We start from the raw sequence: 23,424 nt of genomic DNA on the forward strand, positions 1-23,424 counted from the left end.
GAGAGACCTGCATGAATAATTACTTGAAGATGAGCCCTAACCACTATGCTACAGAGTGGAGATTTGCCCTCTCCCACAGTTCTTTATGTAAATTATGGTCTTTATGAAGTATGTCAAAGTAAACGGGATCACAGGTTTATTTCTAAACATCAAGTCTGATTTTAAGTTATTCCTATGCTAAATTCTTCATTCTGTTTCTGTGTAGAATTATTTTCATTTTAATTATTCAGTAACTATAGTACTGAGTGTTTAAGGAACTTACTAGTTTATGGCTTAATTGTATATCTCCCTTTCTCTTATTGCTGCTTCAATGGATATACCTGATTTGCTTTAATTTAGCTATCTTATGTACAACTAGCAGAGTAGCTATAGCATCATACAAGTGCAAACCCTGTGCCAGAACTGTGGTTAAAATCTCAGATAATGAGCTCATCTCCGCAGCAGTAGTGTAAGAGGGTTTGCAATTTAAGATTAATCTGACCTTGTTGGAGCTATAGGATGATCCATTTCAGCACTCAGTTAGCATGTAAAAGGATTTTCTTAAAATAAAGGTCTTCTAGAGAACAGTGGAATTCTTGTGGCACAATTATTGTTTTAAAGATGATGCTTGCTTTCTGTTTTTTTTTTTTTCTATCCTCTCATCTTTTGTTTTCATTAGCAAAGAAGTGACCTTCCCTGCTAAGTTCATTTACTTTTACAGCATGGAAATGAAAATACATCTGTGAGTAGGTGAGAATCCACAAAGCTGATATGGAGACAAAAAACAACATTCTGTGGACTAAAGGAATCAAAATAATGTCTTGTAACTGCTGCTGCTCACCGATGTGCGTTCTGTATTTAAAATTTTGGAGATTTTAATGTCATTACATGAAACACTGGGTAAATTAGGGGTAGTCAGTTCACTTTCATAGAGCACTGTCTTATAACATGTATAAGTTCTGGTGGTGGGAAAAAGACAAGAAAGACGAGTCAAAACCATGTAAGAAATTATGTCCAAGAGGAAATTTGACATGGGGTTGTGATTCAGGCCTTAGCTGCTGCTTACTGAAAGCCTAAGGCCCCAACATATTTCAACTGTAGACTTTACTGAACGATGCACCTAAGCTTTAAAACCAAAGGGGCAAGCCTCGCACGAGCGTTTGTGAAGGGACTATTGGAGTTTTCGATATTAACAAGGCCTCACCTCACACTAGCCCCAAGAGTGCCAGCCCTGCCTGCAACTGGAGACTGCTTCCTTCTTCACCAGGAAGGATCATTAAACATAAATATATATAAAAAATTTAGATGTGGGGAAGCTTGTTGGGTGTGTGGTGAGAGGCAGGAGACCCTCCTGCGCCCCTCCAAGGGGCAAATTCTGTTGCCCTCCCCAGCCCCACAGGCCGGGGTGGGGTGGGGAGTGGTGCCGCCTCAGGGTCTCCTTGGGGAAGGGACATGGCGGAGGCCACCAGCCTGTAGGCCTGGCCCTGGGCTGGTGGGGCGGCAAGGAGGGGCCGCTGTCGGCCTCAGCTGCCCGCTCGGCCCTTCTCCATGGCCGTGCCGGTCTTCTGCAATGCCTGCTTCTGCGAGCCCAGCCAGGCCGGCCCGCGCTTCAGCCTCACCAGCTGCGGCCATGTCATGTGTGAGCTCTGCCTCCAGAAAGGTAATGGCCAATGCCGCCACGGGCAGCACCGCTCTGGTTTGGGGCATCCCCGTGGTCCTCAGGATGAAGCCTGCACCCCGCAGCCACTCGTCTGTGGGGATTTGGGGCACTAAATAGACCTAATTGCATCTCTGGGGCACCGGCCATGCACAAGTTCACATGACGCATTAGCAGCTCGGCCTCGCTGTGGGCAAATGAGAGGCCTGAGCATTTTCATTACTCAAGTGTTATTTAAGAACCTTTTATTTTTTTTTCTAATGATTTTCTCTCAACTATAAAAAATAGCCTGAGTCTGTCTTCACCTGAATTCTGCTAGATCAATCTGGTTTTGCAAATAAGCCGTTAGACCCCCAAACTGAAGGATTTAATAAAAGTTGAATCTACATGTATCTACATGTATCTAGATTCAACTACAATATTACATGTATACATCAACAAATGTATTACATGTATTATACTTGGAATGTATTAATTACAATTACAGGTAATACTTAAATGTATGTTTGCATTGTAATAGAAAGATAAAATGGTGGTCTCACTCATCCAGGAAAGGTAGTTAGAAAGTGATTTTCACTGGTTAAAGAATAACTTTCATTATGGATTCGTGTTATAGGGTGTAGATTTTGTCCACAATCTTCAAATATGTTAAATCTTACTCCTGTTGCCACTGAAACAACTGGAGAAATTGTGACAGCCTTAGGGAGATTTGAGGGGATGTTTTGAGACTCATGTGTGTTGGACGTGATACCTGAGCCACAGGCCAGGCCTCGCGTGGTCTTGGTAAGGATTTGTGGAAAAGACATAGGGAGATGAGGAGGCTTCTTTTCAAAAGACCAAATAGGAGGCAAACACCAGTCTTTTCCCTTCGAGGTCATGATAAAAGCTCTGTCTTTCATCAGGACACAAATCATAAGCGCTCCATCTATATTTCAAAACTCAAAAGTCTTTTTTTTTTTCTTGACCTTTAAAGTTTTGACACTTTCACTGTTAAGGAGAGAGGTTTGTAAAGTGCAGCCTCTATAAACACATCTTGAAGACTCCAAGAACATGAAGCACAGTTTTTTATGTGCTGGTAATATTATCTGGCAGAAAAAAAAAAAAAGAGAGATACTCTTTTTTCTTATTGCTGTGATCTCAGTAATAATGATAATATCAGTTTTACGATGTACTTTGCCTTAAAGATGTTTATGAACATTGATCCTTAGAAAGGAGATATATAATTATCAACGATGGTAAAAGAATTTATAAATATTGCACTCATATACATTTTTATGGGCATAATTGCTAATACTTTTGCAAATAATAAAAGAGATTTTTTTTTAATAAAAATATTGACGTTACCGGAAAAAATCATAAGGCAAAATTATGAATTCTTTCAATTTAGGTCTTCGTATGTTTTATCTAGAGAGCAAGACTAAATCCCAAACTAAATAGTCATAAATCTGGTTGGGTCTAACTCATTAGTGCACATAAGCATGCATTTAATTAAAGAAGACAAGTAGTCCTATTTAAATCAAAGGAACTAAAAGTCACCTGCATTCAATGACACTAATCATATTCATAAAATCATTTGCATGAATGCTTATTTTCAAGATTAAGGCTTGATGATATTCACATACATTTTTTTTCCTGTGTGCTAATGTTTGAAGAATCAAATTATTTATTCATCTTTATTTGCATTTCATATATAAACCTCAGATTCCTTCTGCAGGCTCCAAAGAAAGGTGTAGACATCAAATTTGATTAAAATATATTTAATTTCTGTTCAGTTTGATGTATATTTTAAATGTGTCTTTATCCTACAGGCAAAAAAGATGAATGTTTGATCTGTAGCACTCCTTGTCGTACGTTACTCCTTTCAAAACAGGTAAATGAAAGCTTTAGTAATTTTGTATTACACTAATCTGTGGTTTGCTTAGCAGCTAAATTATTTGCATTACAAAATACTTCCCTTTTGTTTGCCAACTGTGACATGAATATTTATTGATGATAGGTTGGTAGGCTTACATACGTATGCACTATGCAGCTTTTATTAGAGTTCTTCAAATTTAAGTACACGTAAATCTTCATATTCTACTGGACTGAAAATCACTCCACGTTTTTCAAAAACATGAGTGGCTACTATGTAATATCAATGACCAGTATGGAAATGTGTATTGACTTTGGCACTTGCGCATCAGAAAAAGTGATGATTCAGTGAATTATTTCATGTAATGAACTGAAGCAAAAATCTGCATCCTGGCCCATCAGTATTTTCAAGTGTATTCTTCTTCCTTTTTTTTTTTTCTTTTTCCATTTTCTCTCAAGCAAAACTATTTTTGTAATGGCTATTGCCTTCTGTTGTGATGAAGAGTTGATCTTAAGGAAAAATTTCTTTCCTGTGAGGGTGACAGAGCACTGAAACAGGCTGCCCGGAGAGGTTGTGGAGTCTCCTTCTCTGAAGATCTTCAAGGTCCCCCTGGACGCAGTCCTGTGCCACGTGCTCTAGGTGACCCTGCGTGTGCAGGGAGGTTGGACTAGATGATCTCTAGGGGTACCTTCCAACCTTAAGCATTCTGTGATCTGGAATATGATGGGGATTTCTTGTCTTCATTTACTAGAGAATGAATAGCTCTGTTCCCTTCCTTGAGACATCACTTGAAAGATTTACTTTTCGTTTTTCTCTGGAAATGATCTTCTTCTTAGTTGATTTTCTAAATGGGTTGTGAAAACATATATTTTCCCAGACTGCCTATTCAAGAGGCATGCCTGCCTTACAGTGATAAAAAAAAAAAAAATACAGAGAACACTCAGTACAGCTAAACCATAATCCTGCAAGGCCATAAGACAATAATCCTGTATATGAAATGGAGGCCAGTTTGTGACTAACCCTGAAACGGTGACCCAGAAGAATCATAGTGACCATGATTTCTGTAGACATTTTTAAAGCTATGCCGAAGGATACTTAACTATAGAAAATTCTATCTGTGTATCCTATATGTGAAAAAGTAGAATACTGATACTTTACATTTTATGTTTGTAAATACAGAATCCTTCAGAACTGAAATAACACGAAAAAGACAATGCTATCAAAAAAGAAAAGAAATTACATCAAAATGATAAAATGCCAGCAAAATAAAAAGGCCTGTAGAGTATGGTAACAAAATAAAACAAAACACTCTTGAAATGTCTAAAGGAGAGTTTTCCATAAATATTCACTATCAGCCTCCCTTTGATGCAAGTTTTAATTTTTAATTTCAGTTCTAGAATAATTTAGGTTGTCAGAGGCCTCTGGTCATCTTTTTCAATCCTGTACTCAGAGCAGGGCTAATTTCTAGGTTCAATGAGTCTTAAATTTCAGTATTTCAACAGAACTTAATCTGCTTCAAAAATACTGAAGGAATTAAAAAGTGCAACGGCTGTGCTATTAACAAATATATTAGATGTTTCATTAGAACCTGCCAGTGCTCTGGAGGACAGGAAGGAAGCCAATTACCATATTCCTTAAAAAAGACATTAATGATGATTACTTAAGCTTGATTAAGAACAGATAAAATGATTGGAATGATAATTAAAGATGCATATATATATATATAAAAAAATGAGTCTATAATTCAGGAACCTGAGAGGCAAAATACCTTATATCCTTTACAACTTTGATGGTATGTCAAAATTCCCAGTGAGGAGGATGTCCTATAAATGTAGTAAAAATCCTCATTAAATTGTATATTGGGGCAATCAACATCTGCACATTAAATATTCTCATCTTTATAGTAATGCATGCTTGTCACCTTCACATTTTCCTTATATATCTCATGCTCCCTTCTTGGTTTTTATTAGAAGATGATGAAGTGTTCTGATGAATCAGAATCTCACTGTTCATTATTTTGGAATATCATGTTAACATCTGCTACTCCTCTATGCGACAAATAAAATCTAAGCAAATTTCTACAAGCCTTTATTTTAAAGAGTTTATAAATAAGCAATGAAGCTGTCAAATGAACGTTTTTGTTTTTGCAGGATATAGCTGATGGTGACTCAAGCCAAGGTCCTTTCGTTGTTAGAACCCAGATAGGTTGTAGAGCTTTTCTCCTATTTTAAATAAGCCAAATTTATTTTTATGAGCAAGTTTATTCTAGATGAAGTTTTATTGTCTCGCTTCTGCTTTCTTTACTGAAATACTATAGACAATAGATTAGACTGTGCTGCCTGTGCATCTGCTTTTCTCTTTCTCAGAATGCCACTTTACCCATTGGTAATTTTTGAGCCCTTTTTGCTAATGTCAAGGAAGTTTCCAATACAATTAATTTCCTCCTGTAAATTCCATGAAATGTGGTAGTTGAGGAAACCGAGGACACTCAGGTTAGTTCTTCTGATGACAGAAATGCAACTGCAGCTCATCAATAAACAAAAGTGCATTTGGCAGCTACATGCCCAGTTCTAAAGCTACCACACAATACATTTAATCTTTGCTCACCTGGATTGCTGTACAGAACATGGAAGTAGCTGATAGAATTAAGGGGAAAAATATAAAGATCTGTGGATCTTCACCTCTCAAATATATATATATTTTTTGTACATGTAAGGCAGGTACATGTAACATTTCTGTTACTGAAAATATAGAATGTAAGGACAGGTTGAAAATAAATTTGGCAAGTACAGTTGTTATCTAGTGTTTTATACTTCACCTTGTGTTAGTGTTATACTTTTCCTGGAGTGGAAAAGAGTGTTTCTCTGTATATTTGTCTAGTTCCAAGTAGACCAAAATCCAATTCTTTCTGATTTCTGTGTGATATTGTTAATATACGTCTTCATGCTTCTTAGCAGACTAGAAGATATGCTCTTTCACTGCAGATGGTATACTTATTTGTTTAAATAATTCACCTTTATTTCCTTTTTCAATTTTTTAAAGTTTTTGAGACTATTTAGTACTTCTAATCTTAACTGACACTTAGTCTGCAATAGTTTCTATTCTTTTTGAATGGATTATGAAAGGTGATTCCAAAATGAAGAATGACTAGGGAGGAGGAGAAGCCAGAATCCCAGAAAACAAAGGAGCTGCCAGAAACCTAGTTGTGGATCTCTGAATGGTCTCTTGAAACTGTTTGCTACTGTCTTAGTTGCAGTAAGAACATATGTATGTGATATTTTTAAACGAAAGCATAAAGCCTTCCAGATGATTAACATACACATTAAATAAACTGAGCTTCTTTATAGTCTATGCATCATGCCAGTCTCTTTATTAAAATTTTAAAGCATCTGTTTATTAAAATTGATATTTTTGGCTTGCGTACATCAATCTATAAATGGAACACATCACAAATGGTTTATATAATATTGTCTGCAAATAAAACTCTAACCTTGATATATTTTGTTTTCTTGGTAGACAAATCCTGATATTCAATCACTGTTCATGGGACTAGATGTGCTATGCAACCAATATTCAAAAGAAATAACACAGGTGAGTGCAAAAAAATGTCCGTGAGATTTAACTTCCATCTATCAGTCAGAACACAGATACAGAGTTTCTCTCTTCACTGTAAATACAGTCATACCCATTGCATAATTTTATTATACTTGAAAGTGTATTTATGCTTGTTTATCAAGCAGGATGGGGAGGGAGGCATCAGAATCAAGTTTTCTCTCCTGGTGGAGGAAGTGACAAGGCCAGTATTCTTGTGCTGTGCAGTTCTCTGTAATCTCTTACACTTTCTAACTGAATAAAGTAACAGTTAGAAAGTAGAGAACTGTGCAGCACAAGACACGGTAGCACAGTAGCAACTTCTACTATTTCCATGTATTTACATGGAAAAAATGAATGTTTAAAAGCAAATCTTTTGACTGTTTCTATCTTCACTCTGCTTCCAGAGTTTGAAAGTTCTTAAGAAAACAAAAATTATTCTGCTAATTCTGTTTATTTTGATGATGTAAAATCACTTTCAAAATTAGGTAATTAAATATTAGATCCACCAGAACCTTAAACAGATCTAAGCAGTGCACGCTAATTATAGCAGTAAAAAATTATGCAATAGAAGTCTGAACTGGCCAAAGCCCTGAGGTGAATATTCATCCTGCCTTTTTTTTTTTTTTAAATAAAATGAGCAAGTCTACAAATACTAAAGGATCCTTTCTTTTGGTTTTATTTTCCAATCCACCAATTTTTGTAGCTTACTGAGTTCAACAACAACAACAAAAACTGTGTATAAACTTATAAGCTCCCTTTAGATCTTTTTATCCTTCACTTTTGCTGCTTCGTTGTGGGACTTGCCCTTATCCTCCTTGCTGAGCATTTCTATGGCAGCTTAAACAACTCTCAGTCTGTAGTAATGTGTCCTCCCTCAGTCTACCAGCAACCTTTACGATATGTTCTCATCTCCCTTGCCCCGATACTTATTTGACCTTGTGGAAAACTTGCTGATCAACAGAAAATTAAACCAGGAGAGATTATTTGCTTTCTTCATTGTAGGAATCTCCTAATTGACAGTGGCAATGATTATGGATTCATATTTGTTCTGCTCTGTGCTCCACAAATCTCTCCAAAGCTGAGCATGTTCCCTTTCCTTAGCACGTCTCTTCCTAGGGTGCACAGCTGACACAGGTAAACAAGCAGCCTTCCTCTCTTCTGGCCAGGCATACAGTTTTTAACAGCATATGTAATTAACAGTATTTATTCTGTAAACTGTGAACTGTGAAATCCAGAGAGCAATATAACACCAATCACACTTGAATGCAAACTTCTATAGTGTGCCAAAGAAATGAAAAAAGAGGCATGATCTTGAGAGACTCAGATGAGTTTTCTGTAGACTGAAATAAAGATTAGAAAACATATTGAAGTGTAAAATGTAGGAAGTATTGAGGAATATTCAGAACTTTCACCAGTGTCAAAAGACATTCAGAAGCTTTTGGTCAGTATTTTTCTGCATGTAATTATCAAGTTGTCTGAATATTTAGTGTCAGCCACATACTATGGACAGGATGTCCATAGTTTGAAGAACGATTTCCTTTTGCCTGTCTTTAATCTGCTATTGCAAGTTTTATTTGATGCTCTTGCATCCTGTGCTGGATGCCCAAAGCAAGCATTGCCATTTATCCTATCTGTGCTTTCATTAGTTTTAAACTGGTATCATATCCCTCTTTAAGTGCCTTTTTTTTTTCCCCCAGCTATTAGGACTCATAATCACAGTTGTTTTTTATACTGAAACTGTTCCATAGCTCTAATTAATCTGAACTGTTTCCAGATTTACTGCTCCCTTTCTGAGATAAGTATATTCAGTACAGTAGCATCGTTTGTTTTTGCAGTGGAATAATCATGCCTATTCTATTTCTATAAAGCCTATTCTATTCGTTTTTAACCTGTTCCTAAGGTTTGATTTTCTTTTTTGACTACCACTGGCTGCTGAACTGACATTTTCATGTTATGAAACCTCGGGCCTCCATTATAGGCCCAAGAACTTGTTCCAGAGTGGTAGCAGTTCCAGAGACCATTATTTTCTGAGTAAATTTAGGTTTTTTTCCTCTCTGTGCATGACTTCACATTATCTGTACTGAATTCTCAGATGTGGTTTTATCACCCAGCCATTCAAACTTTCAGAGTCATTCTGAATGTCTTCACCACATCCTCTTAACTTCATTATCCTGTTTAATTTGATATCGTCAGCAAACTTTGCTATTGAGTAATAACTTTGCTATTCGCCTTTTCTGAAGATTGTGCATGAACACGTTGAACAGCAAAAGTCCACGCGTGGATCTTTGTGGAAAATATCTGGTCATTTCCCTACCTATCTGTACCTAATTTGTTTTGCTTACCTATTTGTTCTGTTTTAGGAATGAGTTAGCCATGCTAATCAAGATCCTTACTAGATAGAATCTTTACTATTCTTTTTGGCCTTTTCTTCCATGAGTTCTTCTGAAGACAGTTCTGATCCTTTGATGAGGATCCAGTGGGAACTTCCCAGGCACTTCTACAGTGAAACTAAAGTAACTATTTCTATTAGCTGCTCCGCTGCGGTTTCTTTCTTTCCTTCTTCTTTTTTTTTTTTTTTTTTTTTTCCCTTGGAGTGTTTCCTGTTGCCTGACACATTCTCTGTTAGGTTTCTTATTCCTGGCACACGAGAAGAAAGATTTATGAGTAAATTTATTAGTATTAGTTTTTACCTTTTGTAATTTGTTCCTCAAGCTCTTTCTTTGCCTAGCATGTATGTTTTTACTTTCAGTCTGTCGTGTTTTATGATCCTCATTTGGACTAGAAGTGCTGCTCACTAAAATCACCACAAGACCTAACAAGTCTAACAATTTTATCTAATTAATAGGATATTTCACAAGACAAGTTTTAATTGCCAGTAAGGCACATTACATTTTATGTTGCCATTAATTCTATGTGTTTGCATAGCACTAATGAATAAGAAACAATTCAGGTAACTGCCTTTGCAATTTATTAGTTTAAATAAACTTTATAAAAATTTCTACCTCGGTGATAATAACTTGGACTTGGAATTATTTGTTGGATAAGGATTTAAAGGGTTGTATAACTGGTTGATATAACTGTAAAAATTTTATTTTTAGATTTCAGAATTTCAGGAAAAACATCGTAGACACTTAATAGCTTACCAAAAACAAAAGGTAATTCTGAGTTTGATGTTATTATTTTTGTTGGTTATATTTGCCTTATATGGTTTATTTTTAGCAAATACATTCACCTTTAATAGCATTATTTAGCACAGTTTATCAAGATTTCCTCCTTTCTGTCATTGTGACAGTTTTTAATTGTATAAAATCTGTGATGACTTTATTAGTTGTGGTTTAATAAGAAGATGGCTATTAGTTGTGAAGCGATGGAGACTACATGCAGTCAAGAGAGAGGGAGAAAAGAGATTCACAGATTCACTACAGGGAGGAGGCAGTGGAAGCAATAAGGAAATGTTGGTTCTCAGATTATGAGTATAGAGGAAAAGAAGGCTCAGACTGACCAACTAAAGTAGGCACCTGAGGCTGGTATCCCGAGGTAGGGGTAGTTCAGTGGAAAGATGCATAGAATTAATCACTGTCTGGAGAACACGTAGCAAAATACACATCTCTTTCTCTGAGAGATGGAAAGAAATTCAAAATTTCTTTTTAATTTCTCATCTACTTTCAAGTATTTATGCAAATAGATGACTGTTTTACTCAGCTCTAAGGATGAGGCCAGGTGTATAACTTATAGCTACTTGATAATACTGGTAGATCAACATACCAGCAGGTATCTTGCTTGAAATGACTTCGAAATTTAAAACTGCTTGCATTGAAGCAGGGTCGGAAGTGAGTGGATGACATATACATCCTATGTGCTGCTAAGACTAGCACTGGTGAGGCTGTTTTGTTGGAGAAACGGCTTGGTGATGAGGCCAGGGTAAGCAGGGAAGATAAGAATTTCTCCATGCAGCAATATACTCATCTCCTCCCTGTGAGTTTCAGTTCGTGATACGTCCCCTGTCAAGGCCAGGGCACCCAAGGGAGCTGGGAAGGGGTGGCTTGCAAGAGGTAGAGGCACAGGGGCAGTGAAGAGTGAGTGTGTCTTCATGTCAAAGTGATAATCTCCATGCAAGTCTTCCTGCGGCCAGCTTTGAGATGGAGAGGCAATATGAAGAAGGGTGGAATGGCCTGAGGTGTAAACAGTTTGGCAAATGGCAGTGAGCCCGAAGGAGGTGAGGAAGCACAAATCTTCCCTTTGACACAAGTGCTTCTTCCTGGCACCCTCCTCGGGCCTTGGCTCACAGCCTTTGGGAAAGGCAGAGTACTGCATAATGAAATGCACAACAGGGGTTTCTCATACTTGTCTGTCTTTGTGGTTTCCTTCCTTATTTCTAGTAAGTCATCACTATCATTGTTAACAGCTTTCATGACCTTGATGAAATGCTTCTTTGTTGCTCTTTCCACGACTTGCAGAGATACTGAGATGTGGATGATGATTTGTGGTCTGGACATTTGCTGTTCATATTTCTGAAGAGTTCAGTCTCCACATTTGTGCTAGGACCTAGAAATATTAAGAAAGAAATAGTTTTTCACTTGCTTTAAGGATTTGGGCCTTAAAATCATCAGTCCGAGAGATAGGCATGATAAAGTACATTGTTCCTGACATTTCCGCTAGCCACTCTCTTGATCAGACCTAACTCTTATTGGGAAAAAAATAAATCTTCTGGGACTTTTGAGATCATTATGTTGCTTCAGAAATGTGTTTTCCTGGAGCTTGGCCCCTGCCTGGAGGCATTTAGTCTACACTGCTGCCTTCTCAAGTCAATGTTGTATGGAAGAAGTTCTTTCAAGGCAGATCTATTAGACATTTTTTTTTTATTAGATTATTTTATTGCAAGATTGCAAGAGTCTCCATAAATCCTCTGAAATGAAAAAAAAAAAGTGGGAGAGTATTAGGGCGGTGGTCCGTAGGTTTGCTCTGGGCCAAACAGAATACTGGGCTAGTTGAGCCTTTAATCTGTATTTTTATGGCCATATGGCCATTTGGAAAAGATGACAAACAGAAGTAAACTATTTTTAAGTGCTGTCTATATGTCCTGTATTACCAGAGTATAATGATCCATGTAAAAGCTACAGGCTTGCCGCTTTTCATAAAGTCATAGAATCCTTAAGGTTGGAAGGGACCTCTAGGGATCATCTAGTCCAACCCCCCTGCACACGCAGGGTCACCTAGAGCACGTGGCACAGGACTGCGTCCAGGGGGGCCTTGAAGATCTTCAGAGAAGGAGACTCCACAACCTCTCCGGGCAGCCTGTTCCAGGGCTCTGTCACCCTCACTGCTACAGGCTTGCCACTTTTTATCTAACAATAAATCTGAAATGGCAATGATATCCAAGATTAAAACCAGCGAAACACAAGTCCTTTCAACAGTTTAGAGTACTAGGTATATGTAAATGAAAAATAGAGTTTATTTAAATCTCTGATTATGTCACAGATACTGAAATTGGAAGAATCTCTCAAGAAAGCAACGCAACAATTGCATCAGATACAACGGTAAGAGGTTTAATTTGGCAGAAATAAACAAGCATTGTTCATAATCAGATTACATCTGGGATAATTGAGAAAATGATAAAAATCATGCTTTGCTATTTCTTTGATATTATAAATATTATTTATTGTTATTATAAATTATATGTATGTTATAAATTATAAATAAATGAACTTTATTTTTAACTTTATGGAAATAATGTTTCTTGGCATCAGATCAATTTCTTCATGTTGATCAAGCTTGTCCAGAAATAATACTTTTTATAAAAAATCAAACCAGTAATTACTCTAAAAATGAACTTACAGCAGGTGGTATTTATTATGATGGATTAAGCACATGAAGGCATATACAGTTTTAGAATTTTAGTTTACATTGACACCAACTTGGTCTGCTCTTTATCAAGCTTTTGAGCATGAGGTTAGAAGGTTCACGATATCTTTCGTAGTGTATCTATAACTAGCCTACTTGCCAAATTACCAAAGTTTTGTAAAATGATTGTAATCTCCCTTGTGTAGCAAAAATAAGCTATCCAAATCATCCCAAAATACTCTTTTCCACAAATGTGCTAAGAGGTAGCTTATTATTATTATCCCCTCATTGATTTATGTATTTCAGTCTTTTTTGTTCTTTATTATTGGCCATTGTTGAATTTCCAATTTATACCAGTTCTTATTGGTGACGCTAACCGTGCTTTATGTTATTACTTTTCATTAACTTTCATTTTATTCCAAATATTTTATTTGAAAATATCACTTTTTTATTATTATTATCTTATCCTCCTTCATGTTGATGATACTTTCTAAATCTGTCTACAAATTTCACAAACTGCTGCCTATGCCTAAATCAATAAGGAATATACTGAATAGAAGCAAGTGCACAACTAATCTGAAAGAGACATCAGTAACAGCATTTCTGCACTCTCTTAACTTTGTTGTTGTTGTTGTTTATCTTATAGCATTATTTACTTCATAGTTAGCTGAATTACTCCCTCTTATCTCCGCTTTAAAGACTAAAGTGACCTGTACAGCACCCTAATTCTTAGATGGAGTTAACAGAGATTAAATGCACTATCTTACTACTATATAAAAATACGCTTACCAGAAAATAAAACAAAACAAAAAATGTCAAATCAAATCTGATGTGATCTCCTATGGTAAATTATTCATTTTCTTTTCTGTTTGCTTCTATATCCTATTTTATACTCCTTTCTAAGACTTCAGAAACTGCTGGAATAGAAATTAAGGGCCTTGGCCCCTTTTTTTTTTTCTTTCTTTTAGTGAGAATTGGTACCAGGCTATCAGAATTCTTACTATGTAGTTAGAATGTACTACTCCCCATGGATGCATCTTCATAAGAGATGCCTTTCTCCATGAATGTCACTTTATGAAGTCCAGTAGTAGAAAATGCCCTTGATAAGCCAGTCCACTGAGCCAGCAATTTAATTGCAACATCTTGTGTCATCATATCTTTTCTATTTTTTCATATGCACTTTGCTCTGACTGGGTCATGTACACAGTATACTGGATTATGCTCTCTTAAGGTGCTTGATGTAAGATGACAGAGTAGAGAGGAATTATCATAGTTGGATTATCATAGTTGATATATTTTTGTCCTGTTTCCTTTTCCTCATCTGCCACTCAGCTAAATAGAATCTTAGTTATACCAGCTGTAGGGTTTAACTGAACTTCAGATTTTCAGAGATCTACCAAAACAGTTTGACCTAGTGGTTTTCCACAAATGCCTAGCGAATGGTTGTTAGCAAAAGTATCAGGTTCTGTAACTGTTGGTGAATAGCAGAAATACTCCAACATTCCCGTAGGAAACTATATTTTTAAGGCTTGGAAAATATGCGCCTTAAAAGGAAGATTTTTTAGGCATTCTGGTATAATGTTACCATAAATTGCCATTGTTGTGCATGGATGTATATCAGGTACACTGTTTGCTTCATGGTGAACTGTGACATGGTAGAAAACTATTAATGAATAATATGCCTTGATCTTATGCTCTGCTGACCAGTTATACAAATGAGTTAACTAAACTGATTTTAACCTGTATCTGTTGTTCCTTTTGTTTTACTTTTAGTATGAAACCACCTCAACAAATTACTCCACAGGCATTTTCCAGTACAAGTAGAAATCCACTTTCCTGTAAGAAGTGTTACTTTAAAATATTAACTATGTATATGTGACCATATATAGCAATGTTCTAATATTGCATTTATTGCTAACTTCAGTTCCTTCAAAAAAACAGAATGGATATTCTTCATATTCTCTCCATCCTAGTCATGCTTCCACTTCTGAAATGTAGGTACAAAACCATTCATTTCCAGTAAAAATCTTACAATAATAAAATACTTATTTTTTCACATAAAACCATTTATTTTGTAGACTATGTATACTTTTGGCAGTGAATTTAAAATGACTATGCTTCCTAATTTTTGTGTTCCATTTTGCAAACTATATAGATATGAAAGAGCTGGGGAGGGTTTTAGATTTTCTAATTTTCATATTAGCAAGTGATATAGGTTGCCTTGGTATTCACTGGAAAAAAATCAAACAACAAAAAAACTCTAAGGCATGATACACCTTTCTAAAGACATTTTGGACAGACTATCTAGATGTGCTCCAATGGTATTTCCTCCCTTGAACTGTGCAGAAAATCTAAATGACTAGTGCAGACATTTTAGCTATCTAGTTAGGTAGGATCAACCCTAACTAGTCATTCAGTGCTCATTAAATTTAAAATAAATTAAATGTATAGCTTGTCCAGGCTAACAGATTTCTTTACCCATGGCTGACTCATTTAAAAATATAATTTCAGAATGCCATTACTGTGAAGATAAATGCATGTTTATTCTGTCTTAAATAGAAGTATAACAGCATTAGTCATAAAAAGAAAACTTTCTCCATAAGAATCTAAACCAAGATCATCACTAGAATCTGGTTTACTAGATTCTTACTAAATCTCTCTCTTTTTTCTTTTTTCTTTTTTTTTTTTTTTCACCTCTAGAGGTTTTTGGAGCAGGTACTAAGTGCTTTTTTAGGTATTGTTCATTAAGCATTATTAATTACATATTAGTCAAATTAAACTTGGGGAGTATAATGCATTTTTGTCATTATAATGAATTCATTACTTTTATTATGCCACACTTATTTTGACTTTTGTTGTAAGAAGAGAGTCAATGGAGATTGATCCTGTACCTTTACCAATAAGGAAAGTGAGTAACCTTGCTTTTGGTTATCCAGTTAATTACTTGAAGAATATATTCCCCCCATTCAGAATAATTCTTAAATACGCAATGATTTCAGCTATGGCTGATGCTTAGTAGAAGTCAAATATTTCCCAATAGGAACTAGTAAGAGATAAATCAGAACACTGATTTCTAGATTCTCCCTATGGCATGGACAAGTTATAAAGTTCTTGAGTTCCAAGTATATTTACATAAGAATATTGTAGCTTTTTCCAGAATAAATGTCTGTATTGCTTGCAACTGAGATTGAAGATTAAATTTAAAAGTCAAATATATTAAAGAATGGAAGTATATCATAAGATTCCCACCTGCATCCAACATCGGGTAGCTGTCTGCAGTGCAGATCTAAGCTAGTCACCCAGTCATTAGTTTTCACCTTTCATAAAGAATTTTATTTGCTCCTTGACTGCATGATGATGCTCTGACTATGTCCAGGGGCATCAATGTGTGAATAACATCTTCAGATATTAAGAAAAAGCTAAATGGTAGCAATCATCTGTTTAAGGGGCAGTATTAAAAACCGACATTTTAAGCTCTAAATGAAAATGGAGGAAGGAATTCTTCTCTGGTCAGGATAGGTAAAAATCAGGAAAATAAGATTTCCTAAGGATGGAATCCTAGCACAATAAATGGTGTAAGCATATAATACTTTGTTTATCTGACAGAAAGGTCATATGCCAAAGGTTTTCATGTAAAACTCAAGAACATGTATTTTTTTCTCTCTGTGTATCTGTGAAAAAACAGTATCTGAATTCTACAGTTTTGCATTTTAATGCTATGAACAAACCTGGAGAGGATAATTTGGAAGTTAGCAATGCACAATGGTGGTCTAGGAGATTTCTTTCTCCCAAGGGCAACCCTTCCTTGAATGTCTTGCAACGGATAAAGCCCAAAATAAGCTGGTTTGGTATTCCTTGTAGAAGACTATTGCTTAAAATATGTTACTAATTTTGGCAATTACTATACTGTAATTAATGCCTTGCCATTCATTTAGCCTGAGACAGTGACTGGTCCAACAAGACTATCACTAATATCTCCACCCCAAGGTGGACGTATGGGTAAGTAAAAATAAAATATAAATTACTTTTTACTTATTATTTAATGGATAAAATGTATGTTACTTTAAGAATATTTCAAATTTAAAATCCATGATTTATCATTTTAGTGAACAAGCTTGGATTGTCTTGAAATGTAAGGAATTTATGTAGACTTGGTCTAGCTGATGAGAAATGGTTAAAAGTGAAGAATAAAATAAATGTCCATATTTACCTGCTCTGTCCTATGGATCATTTCTTGTAGCTAAAATGATGTTTGCTGAGTAGCCATAGTGAACAATTGCAAAGAAAATACCGTACTGATATATGGTAGAACATAACATATGTACTGGCAGTACCTGTTCTTGGCTCTCCGTTAGTCTTCATGTTTATATCATTATCAGAGATTAATGCTGTCCATAAAAATAATTTTAAATAATAGATGAGAAAATAAGGGAAAATTGAATGGAAGTTAAAACAATTATTGATAAGAATTGTAGGGTAATTCATCTGAGATCAAGTATTTCTTAAGGAAGAGAGTTTACTCACTTTATTAGGGTATGAGACATATTATCTATCTGACTGCCTTTCGGTACTGAATTGTAATAGAGCTAGAGTAGCTCTCTGAAGAAAAGGCAGCCACTTGAACAGGCATGACAGCCATTTGAACCTATGTGCATTCCTTATTTATGAAGAGTTTCACAGTATTTCCAGTGATCCATAGGTAAAGCAGTCATGGGCATCCATTCTCTTTTTCCATTTAGCATGCTCCTATACCAATAGATGATCAGGCAAACTTACAACTGGATTCAGTAGTTAAGAGGATCTATCTCCAGGCAAAAAATGGAGCTTTTAGCACTCTTATGTTTTTACATTGTATAAAAATCCTGGAACAGGGATAATTACAATTGTAATGCACATAGTGTAATGAATTTTTGTCGGAGGGTGTTGTGAAGTTTCCATCCTTGGAGATATTCAAATGCTATCTGAACAGGACTCTGGGCAACCTGCTGTAGGTGACCCTACTGAAGCAGGAGCATTGGACTAGATGATCTTCAGAGATTCCTTCCAAACTCAACCATTCTGTGATTCTGTAATATAGAAAAAAGTATTTTTTACTTATTATGTTGGCTGTTTTCCATGCTATGTCTGATTTATCTGTTCAGATCTTTTTAAATGCAATTTTGCATATAAATTTATGGATAACAAGATAGCTGTGGTCTAGGTTTTTTTTTTTTTTTCCATTTTGACTGAATATAAATAGATATGTAATCAGATAGGGGAATTATATGTAAAACGGTTATATGCTCAGCTTATTTCAGAATCAGCCCATAAATGAAGTGTTCAAAGGTGAATGAATCAAAGCACAGTCGGGTAATAGATTTCATATTTATAAAAGCAAGAGTCGGTACAAACAATGGTTTATTGGTACATCAGGTAAAGCTTCTTTAAAGGAGATCGATAGGGCAGGGAAAAAAAAAAAACAACTGAAGAACTAAAGCACCTGAGCTACCTTAATATTCTTATAAGTGAGAGCAGGTGAAAGAAACTAACCTATCCATATCAATCTTGGAAAAGATTTGCAGGAGTGGTACAATATTATGGGATTTTTTTGACATCTAAGCTCTATGTGGAGATTAATCTGTTGAAATTTAAGTCCATTTTTCACCATTACCTTCTGTTGGAGAGCTGCTGAGGAATTATGAGAGCTTTCACTTCTGCCAGACTTCTTCTAGCCAGAGATACTGGAAAACAAATGCTGCCTTAGCAGTTGTCTTGTCTTTGCTAAATCCTCAAAAGCATTATTCATTTTTAAGGCTATTTTGATCTTTCCTCAAGTGTTAGGAGGATTTTATTTTGTCAGTTAATCTCTTATCTTTCATTTTCTATTGTTATTGTCCACGTTTTTTCATGCTTGAATTAACTGATAATAAATTTGATCCATAAAATGCAGTTAAGGTGCCTATCCTTGTTTCCAAAGGAAAACATCTCTTAAGTAAAATGGATAATTCATTTTAATACTATATTCAAAAAATGTAATTCTTACAGGTAGTGTATCTTACAGAAGTTCTCAGCCATCTGGAATAATGTCAAGTCAAAACAGTAAAGCAGGATCTACAAGGTAATTAAATCCAGCTCATGCTTTTCAAGATGTTACAGTCTTTTATTGGAGAGTTAAACTTAAATTTAGCTTTTGCCTGGCCTCAATGAATCTGTACATTCAAAGGCAATGAATCCGTACATTTAGAGGCTATCTTCTGTATCTGTCTTTCTAAAGAAGAAATGTTATTGTGCAAGCTAACTATCACCTGTATGAATGTGCTTTTTATTGCTTGAAGATTACATTTTGAAATTACTTGCTTGAAAACATTCAAAGGTAGTCTAAGTTCTTGTAGTTGCATACATCCACAGACACAGTACTTTTATATAAGTGTGGTAAATTTTTATTTAGAAAGTAAAACGTCTCTTTATGTTTCTTTTAAAAGAAAGTCAGAGATTGCATCACAATATCACTAATATTTTACTGAGAAATTGCCTAGAGAGCTTTTCTCTGAGTGACCTGAGTATCTTGCACCGTGTAGCAACATCTCTCTCAGGCTTTTTGTCTAGACATTGAAAAGGTCTCAGTTTGTGAAAAATATCAACATGAAGAAAAACTTTTAAATGGATCCAGAAAATATAAACTCATGTTTTCTATAATCATAAAGAACAATATAAATTCTTATCATGAATTAAAAATAAATTTTAAAAAATCTTTTCTATCTTCTCATATTTTCTTTTTCTTCTGCTGTTTAGAATGTGTAAAATTCTAAGAAAGTAAATATTTGATGAGTAAAGAATCTGTAAAACATAACATTTCATAATTTTTTATTTTAGTATGATAGTATTGTGATTTTAAAACTTTGAAGTCTCTTGTAGTATGAAAGTAGCTTCAAATCTTACTCAGAAACTAATTTCACTAATAGATCCACACCTATAAGACTACCACATAATGAATTTCAACTCACATCGTCATCCAGATCACAAAGTAGTAGAATGGGGTCATGGACTTCTGACTTCAGAACACCTCAGGTGTATCCATTTACACCACCTTCCTCACAGTCATCTGCAACAAGACATCCCATCACCATCCCTGGTATTCTGCAGAGACAACATTTAGGCAAGTATTTGACATTCTTTAGTGAAAAATTTTCAGCATAAGATATGGTTGTTGCGTATTTGCTGGTGTTCAGAGAAACAAATCATGTAGTGTAGAAATTATATTTGAGAACTGGAAGCAAAGTATCAAAATTGGAAAGAGAATGTGGTTTATTAGCATTATTTAATATTTTCCATCTGTACAATAGAATATCTGCTATGACATGTTCTAGCTTCACTTCTCACAGTATTTTAACAATGATTTAAATCCAACAATTTAAGTTATTGTTTTCTAACAAATTCCTAGCAATTCTGAACAATGCAAAGCATATAATAATTTGGCAAAAACTAATCTTCCAACAATTCTTAAGTAAAGAATGGAGAACAGAAAACAATTAATGGAAGAAGTAAACTCAGTGGGAGTCATAGTAAGTCACAGTATTTCAGCTGGAAGTAAGGAGTAATGAACACAGATAACACTGAGATAGTCAACAGGAGTCCTTTAATAAGGACTGTTATTAAGGAATAAGAATGGTGGGTTATATGGGAAAGAATGAAAGAATAGTCTATAATGAAAAGAATGAACCTGAAACAGTTCCTGCATGAATACATGGAGTGTTGTAGAAAGAGAATGACAATAGACCTCTCACTGTCCAGTGAAAAAAAAGAAAGGTAAAAGTAAACTGCAGTATTTGAATGTAACAAGTACAGTATTAGTGATCTAGTTATTAGGAAATTGGGAAAAAATAATGGAAACGAACAAATAAGCAAACTCCTCTTGAAGTAAACAAGGAATAGAGAATGAACAGACAAGACAGAAAAAGGAGGAAGGGCATTCAGGAACGGAAAAGAAGGGTGAAGATATTAAAAGAGTTAGGAGAAGAAAAGGAATGCAGAAAAATGTATGCTATAAAACAAAGGCTGTAGAGGAATCAGAGTAAAAAATGATGAAAAATGGCTATAAGAATGCAGGATATTTGGGTAGAAAAGGGACTAGGATGAATCAAAAGAAAAAGATAAGAGGTTACTACAGTCTGTTTTTCCAGAGAAGCAAGAAAAGTAGAAAAGAGAAGCTCTGATATTTGCAACAAACAGACTTAGACCAAAGAGTAAAGAAATTATGAAAATAAAATTGAAAATGACAAAAACATTTTATTTTCTAATATTATTTACCTATTGTATAATTTCTGTTAGATATTTCATGATACTTCTCTGCATGCTCTGCATCTTTGCAGTTTGGAAGAAAAGAATTAGATGATTTTATATGCTTATTTATATCTAGTCTTTTTTCCTGTGTTCTGTACTATATTAGTTTTATTTCTTCTGTTATTGTTTGTTTTTATCTCATCATTCTCTTTAGTAGCAATCTTCCCTATCCCTTGAACTTTCAGTCTTAGTATTGTTCCCTCATTTATCAAAATTTCTGTTTCAAACTCATATTTCTTATGCATCTGTCACCAAGACACTAACACAAATATCCCCAAGTGAACACAGAGAGAGCGCTACTCCAGGGTAATGGCTGCAGCATAGAACTAACAAAAGTAGCTGCACAGAGACCAGCCCAAGAGGCGTGTGTGGGCAGGGCAGGAATTTCACTGGGGCAGATTGAGTCTTCATATTGCAAACTTTATATTAAAAGTGAAAGTAAAATTTTAGATTAAATGTCTTCAGATTAAATGTCTTAGTCTTCATTTACAAAAGTGACTTTTCTACTCCAATAGCAACACAACTCAAGCAGGTTGGAGTTTATAGCTAGGCTGTTCTGTAGGTATGAACTACCCTAGTGAAAGCAAAATGAAGATATTTTTAAGAAATTCGGTCATTTTCAAATTTTGAATGCTTATAGCTTGTCAAAGCTTACATGATATTTTACATGTGGCAGTTTCTGGACAGAGATATAGCATGTGATATAATATATGAACCAGTTAAATTCTGTAGTAGAAATCTAAGTAAGCAGAAAAAAGCAGCAGTATTGAACTTAACTATTGATCTGATTTCAGCTATAGCTTTATAAATTAGTTGCAGTTTATATCAAAGTAATAGCATTTACTTTGACATTCACCTGTGCACCCAAAACACAAAAATAGAACAATTTTTTTAAAGAAATTGAAGTTTAATTCTTTTATAGAAATATAGAGAAGCATATTTCAATTGCTAAAAACAGCTGTACAAAAATTTGTATCAAAATGTATTTTGTAATTTTAGATTTTGATAATTTTTCTTTCTTTTTTTTTAATAAATTTCAAAAGTATTTATATGAGTAAAATTTTCCTTTAGTATTATTAAAAATAATTCTATCTGTATTTGTTATTCTAGGATCCACTAATTTTGGAGGACATTCAGTAGAAAGATAAGCAAACATCTGTGATAGATTTTGTTCAGTATGCATCCGGAGAAGCCCTGCACAGTCTTTGGATCTCAGAGTACTTGTAATTTCTATAAAATGTCAAACTGGTGTACATAACTGACTATTCATCTTGAATAATCTGTCTAAAATGTTGCTGATATTGCTGATTAACATCTATAATAGTTTTAAACAAGAGTACAAAATACTGTAGTAATTTTCAGGGTTTTTTTGCCTTAAAATGTAAAAATGTGTATTTGTAAAAATAAACAGCCTTTATTAACTCTTACAACGAAAGATACTTATATACTCAGTGAACACTCATTGCTGCATATGCATAGACCTCTGTATATAAATGGTTGTGTCTGTACGGTATTAGAGATGGGCCCCAGTCCTAAAATATATTTTAATTTCTGAGTATTTGATTTCAAAACTGTTTTTTTTTTTCAGTAGATCACTTTTTATTTGCATTGTTGAAAGATTGGTGATATATGACATTCTAACAAGCACTGCCATGCTTATAAGTGCAATATTTATACTGCTTCCCATTTGATTTAGGTAACGGTGATTTCTTCCCAGGATGTGATGAAATGGAGAAACAACTGTGAAAAAACTGTTGGAGGCTACCTAATCTCCCTCAGAAATAGCTCTGAATGGAGGCTCTGAATGTAGGGTCCCAGAATGACATCTTTTTCTTTTAAGAGTATCTTTCTTTGAGATACCCACCATTATTGTGCATGTCTGAGCAAAAACTTGGTATGACTGAGGCAGCAAATGTGCAGCTGGAGGGCTGTTGAAAATATTTATGAATTTGCGGCATTTTTTAATTTGTGGGTTTTTTCAGAAATCCTAAATATTTTGAAAATTTTGAAAGAAAAATATTTTTGTTTTGTTTTGGCACTAACTTTACCCTAATTATTCTAAACATACTAAAGCTAAAGATTGTATGTGAAATCAAGTCCTCCAAGCATTCTCTTTTGAGCAGATATGTTTTGATTGACCTAAAAGGAAAATGAAAAAAAAAAAAAAACAAAAGGAAAACCA

At 34.9% G+C, this 23,424-nt stretch overlaps 1 protein-coding gene across 1 annotated transcript; it reads left to right on the forward strand.

The window, feature by feature from the left end:
* The first annotated feature begins 1,527 nt into the window (after window positions 1-1,527).
* On the forward strand, window positions 1,528-22,390 carry RNF212 (ring finger protein 212). The gene is made up of 12 exons (XM_010225643.2): window positions 1,528-1,639; window positions 3,445-3,506; window positions 7,005-7,079; window positions 10,181-10,237; window positions 12,561-12,619; window positions 14,697-14,761; window positions 14,848-14,917; window positions 15,786-15,831; window positions 16,859-16,922; window positions 18,948-19,020; window positions 19,865-20,058; window positions 22,353-22,390. The coding sequence occupies exons 1-12, from the start codon at window positions 1,528-1,530 to the stop codon at window positions 22,388-22,390; spliced, it is 915 nt and encodes a 304-aa protein (XP_010223945.2).
* Window positions 22,391-23,424: the final 1,034 nt, after the last annotated feature.

The sequence above is a fragment of the Tinamus guttatus genome, unplaced genomic scaffold, assembly GCF_059628265.1.
Source record: "Tinamus guttatus ecotype Peru unplaced genomic scaffold, ASM5962826v1 Tinamus_guttatus_pri_ptg000218l, whole genome shotgun sequence".
NCBI classification, from domain to species: Eukaryota; Metazoa; Chordata; class Aves; order Tinamiformes; family Tinamidae; genus Tinamus; species Tinamus guttatus.

Coding starts and splice junctions, on each gene's coding strand:
- RNF212 (XM_010225643.2), top strand. CDS start 1,528: ATGGCCGTGCCGGTCTTCTGCAATGCCTGCTTCTGCGAGCCCAGCCAG. Junction 7,080..10,180: donor ATTCAAAAGAAATAACACAG/GTGAGTGCAAAA, acceptor TTTTATTTTTAG/ATTTCAGAATTTCAGGAAAA. Junction 20,059..22,352: donor TCTGCAGAGACAACATTTAG/GCAAGTATTTGA, acceptor TTGTTATTCTAG/GATCCACTAATTTTGGAGGA.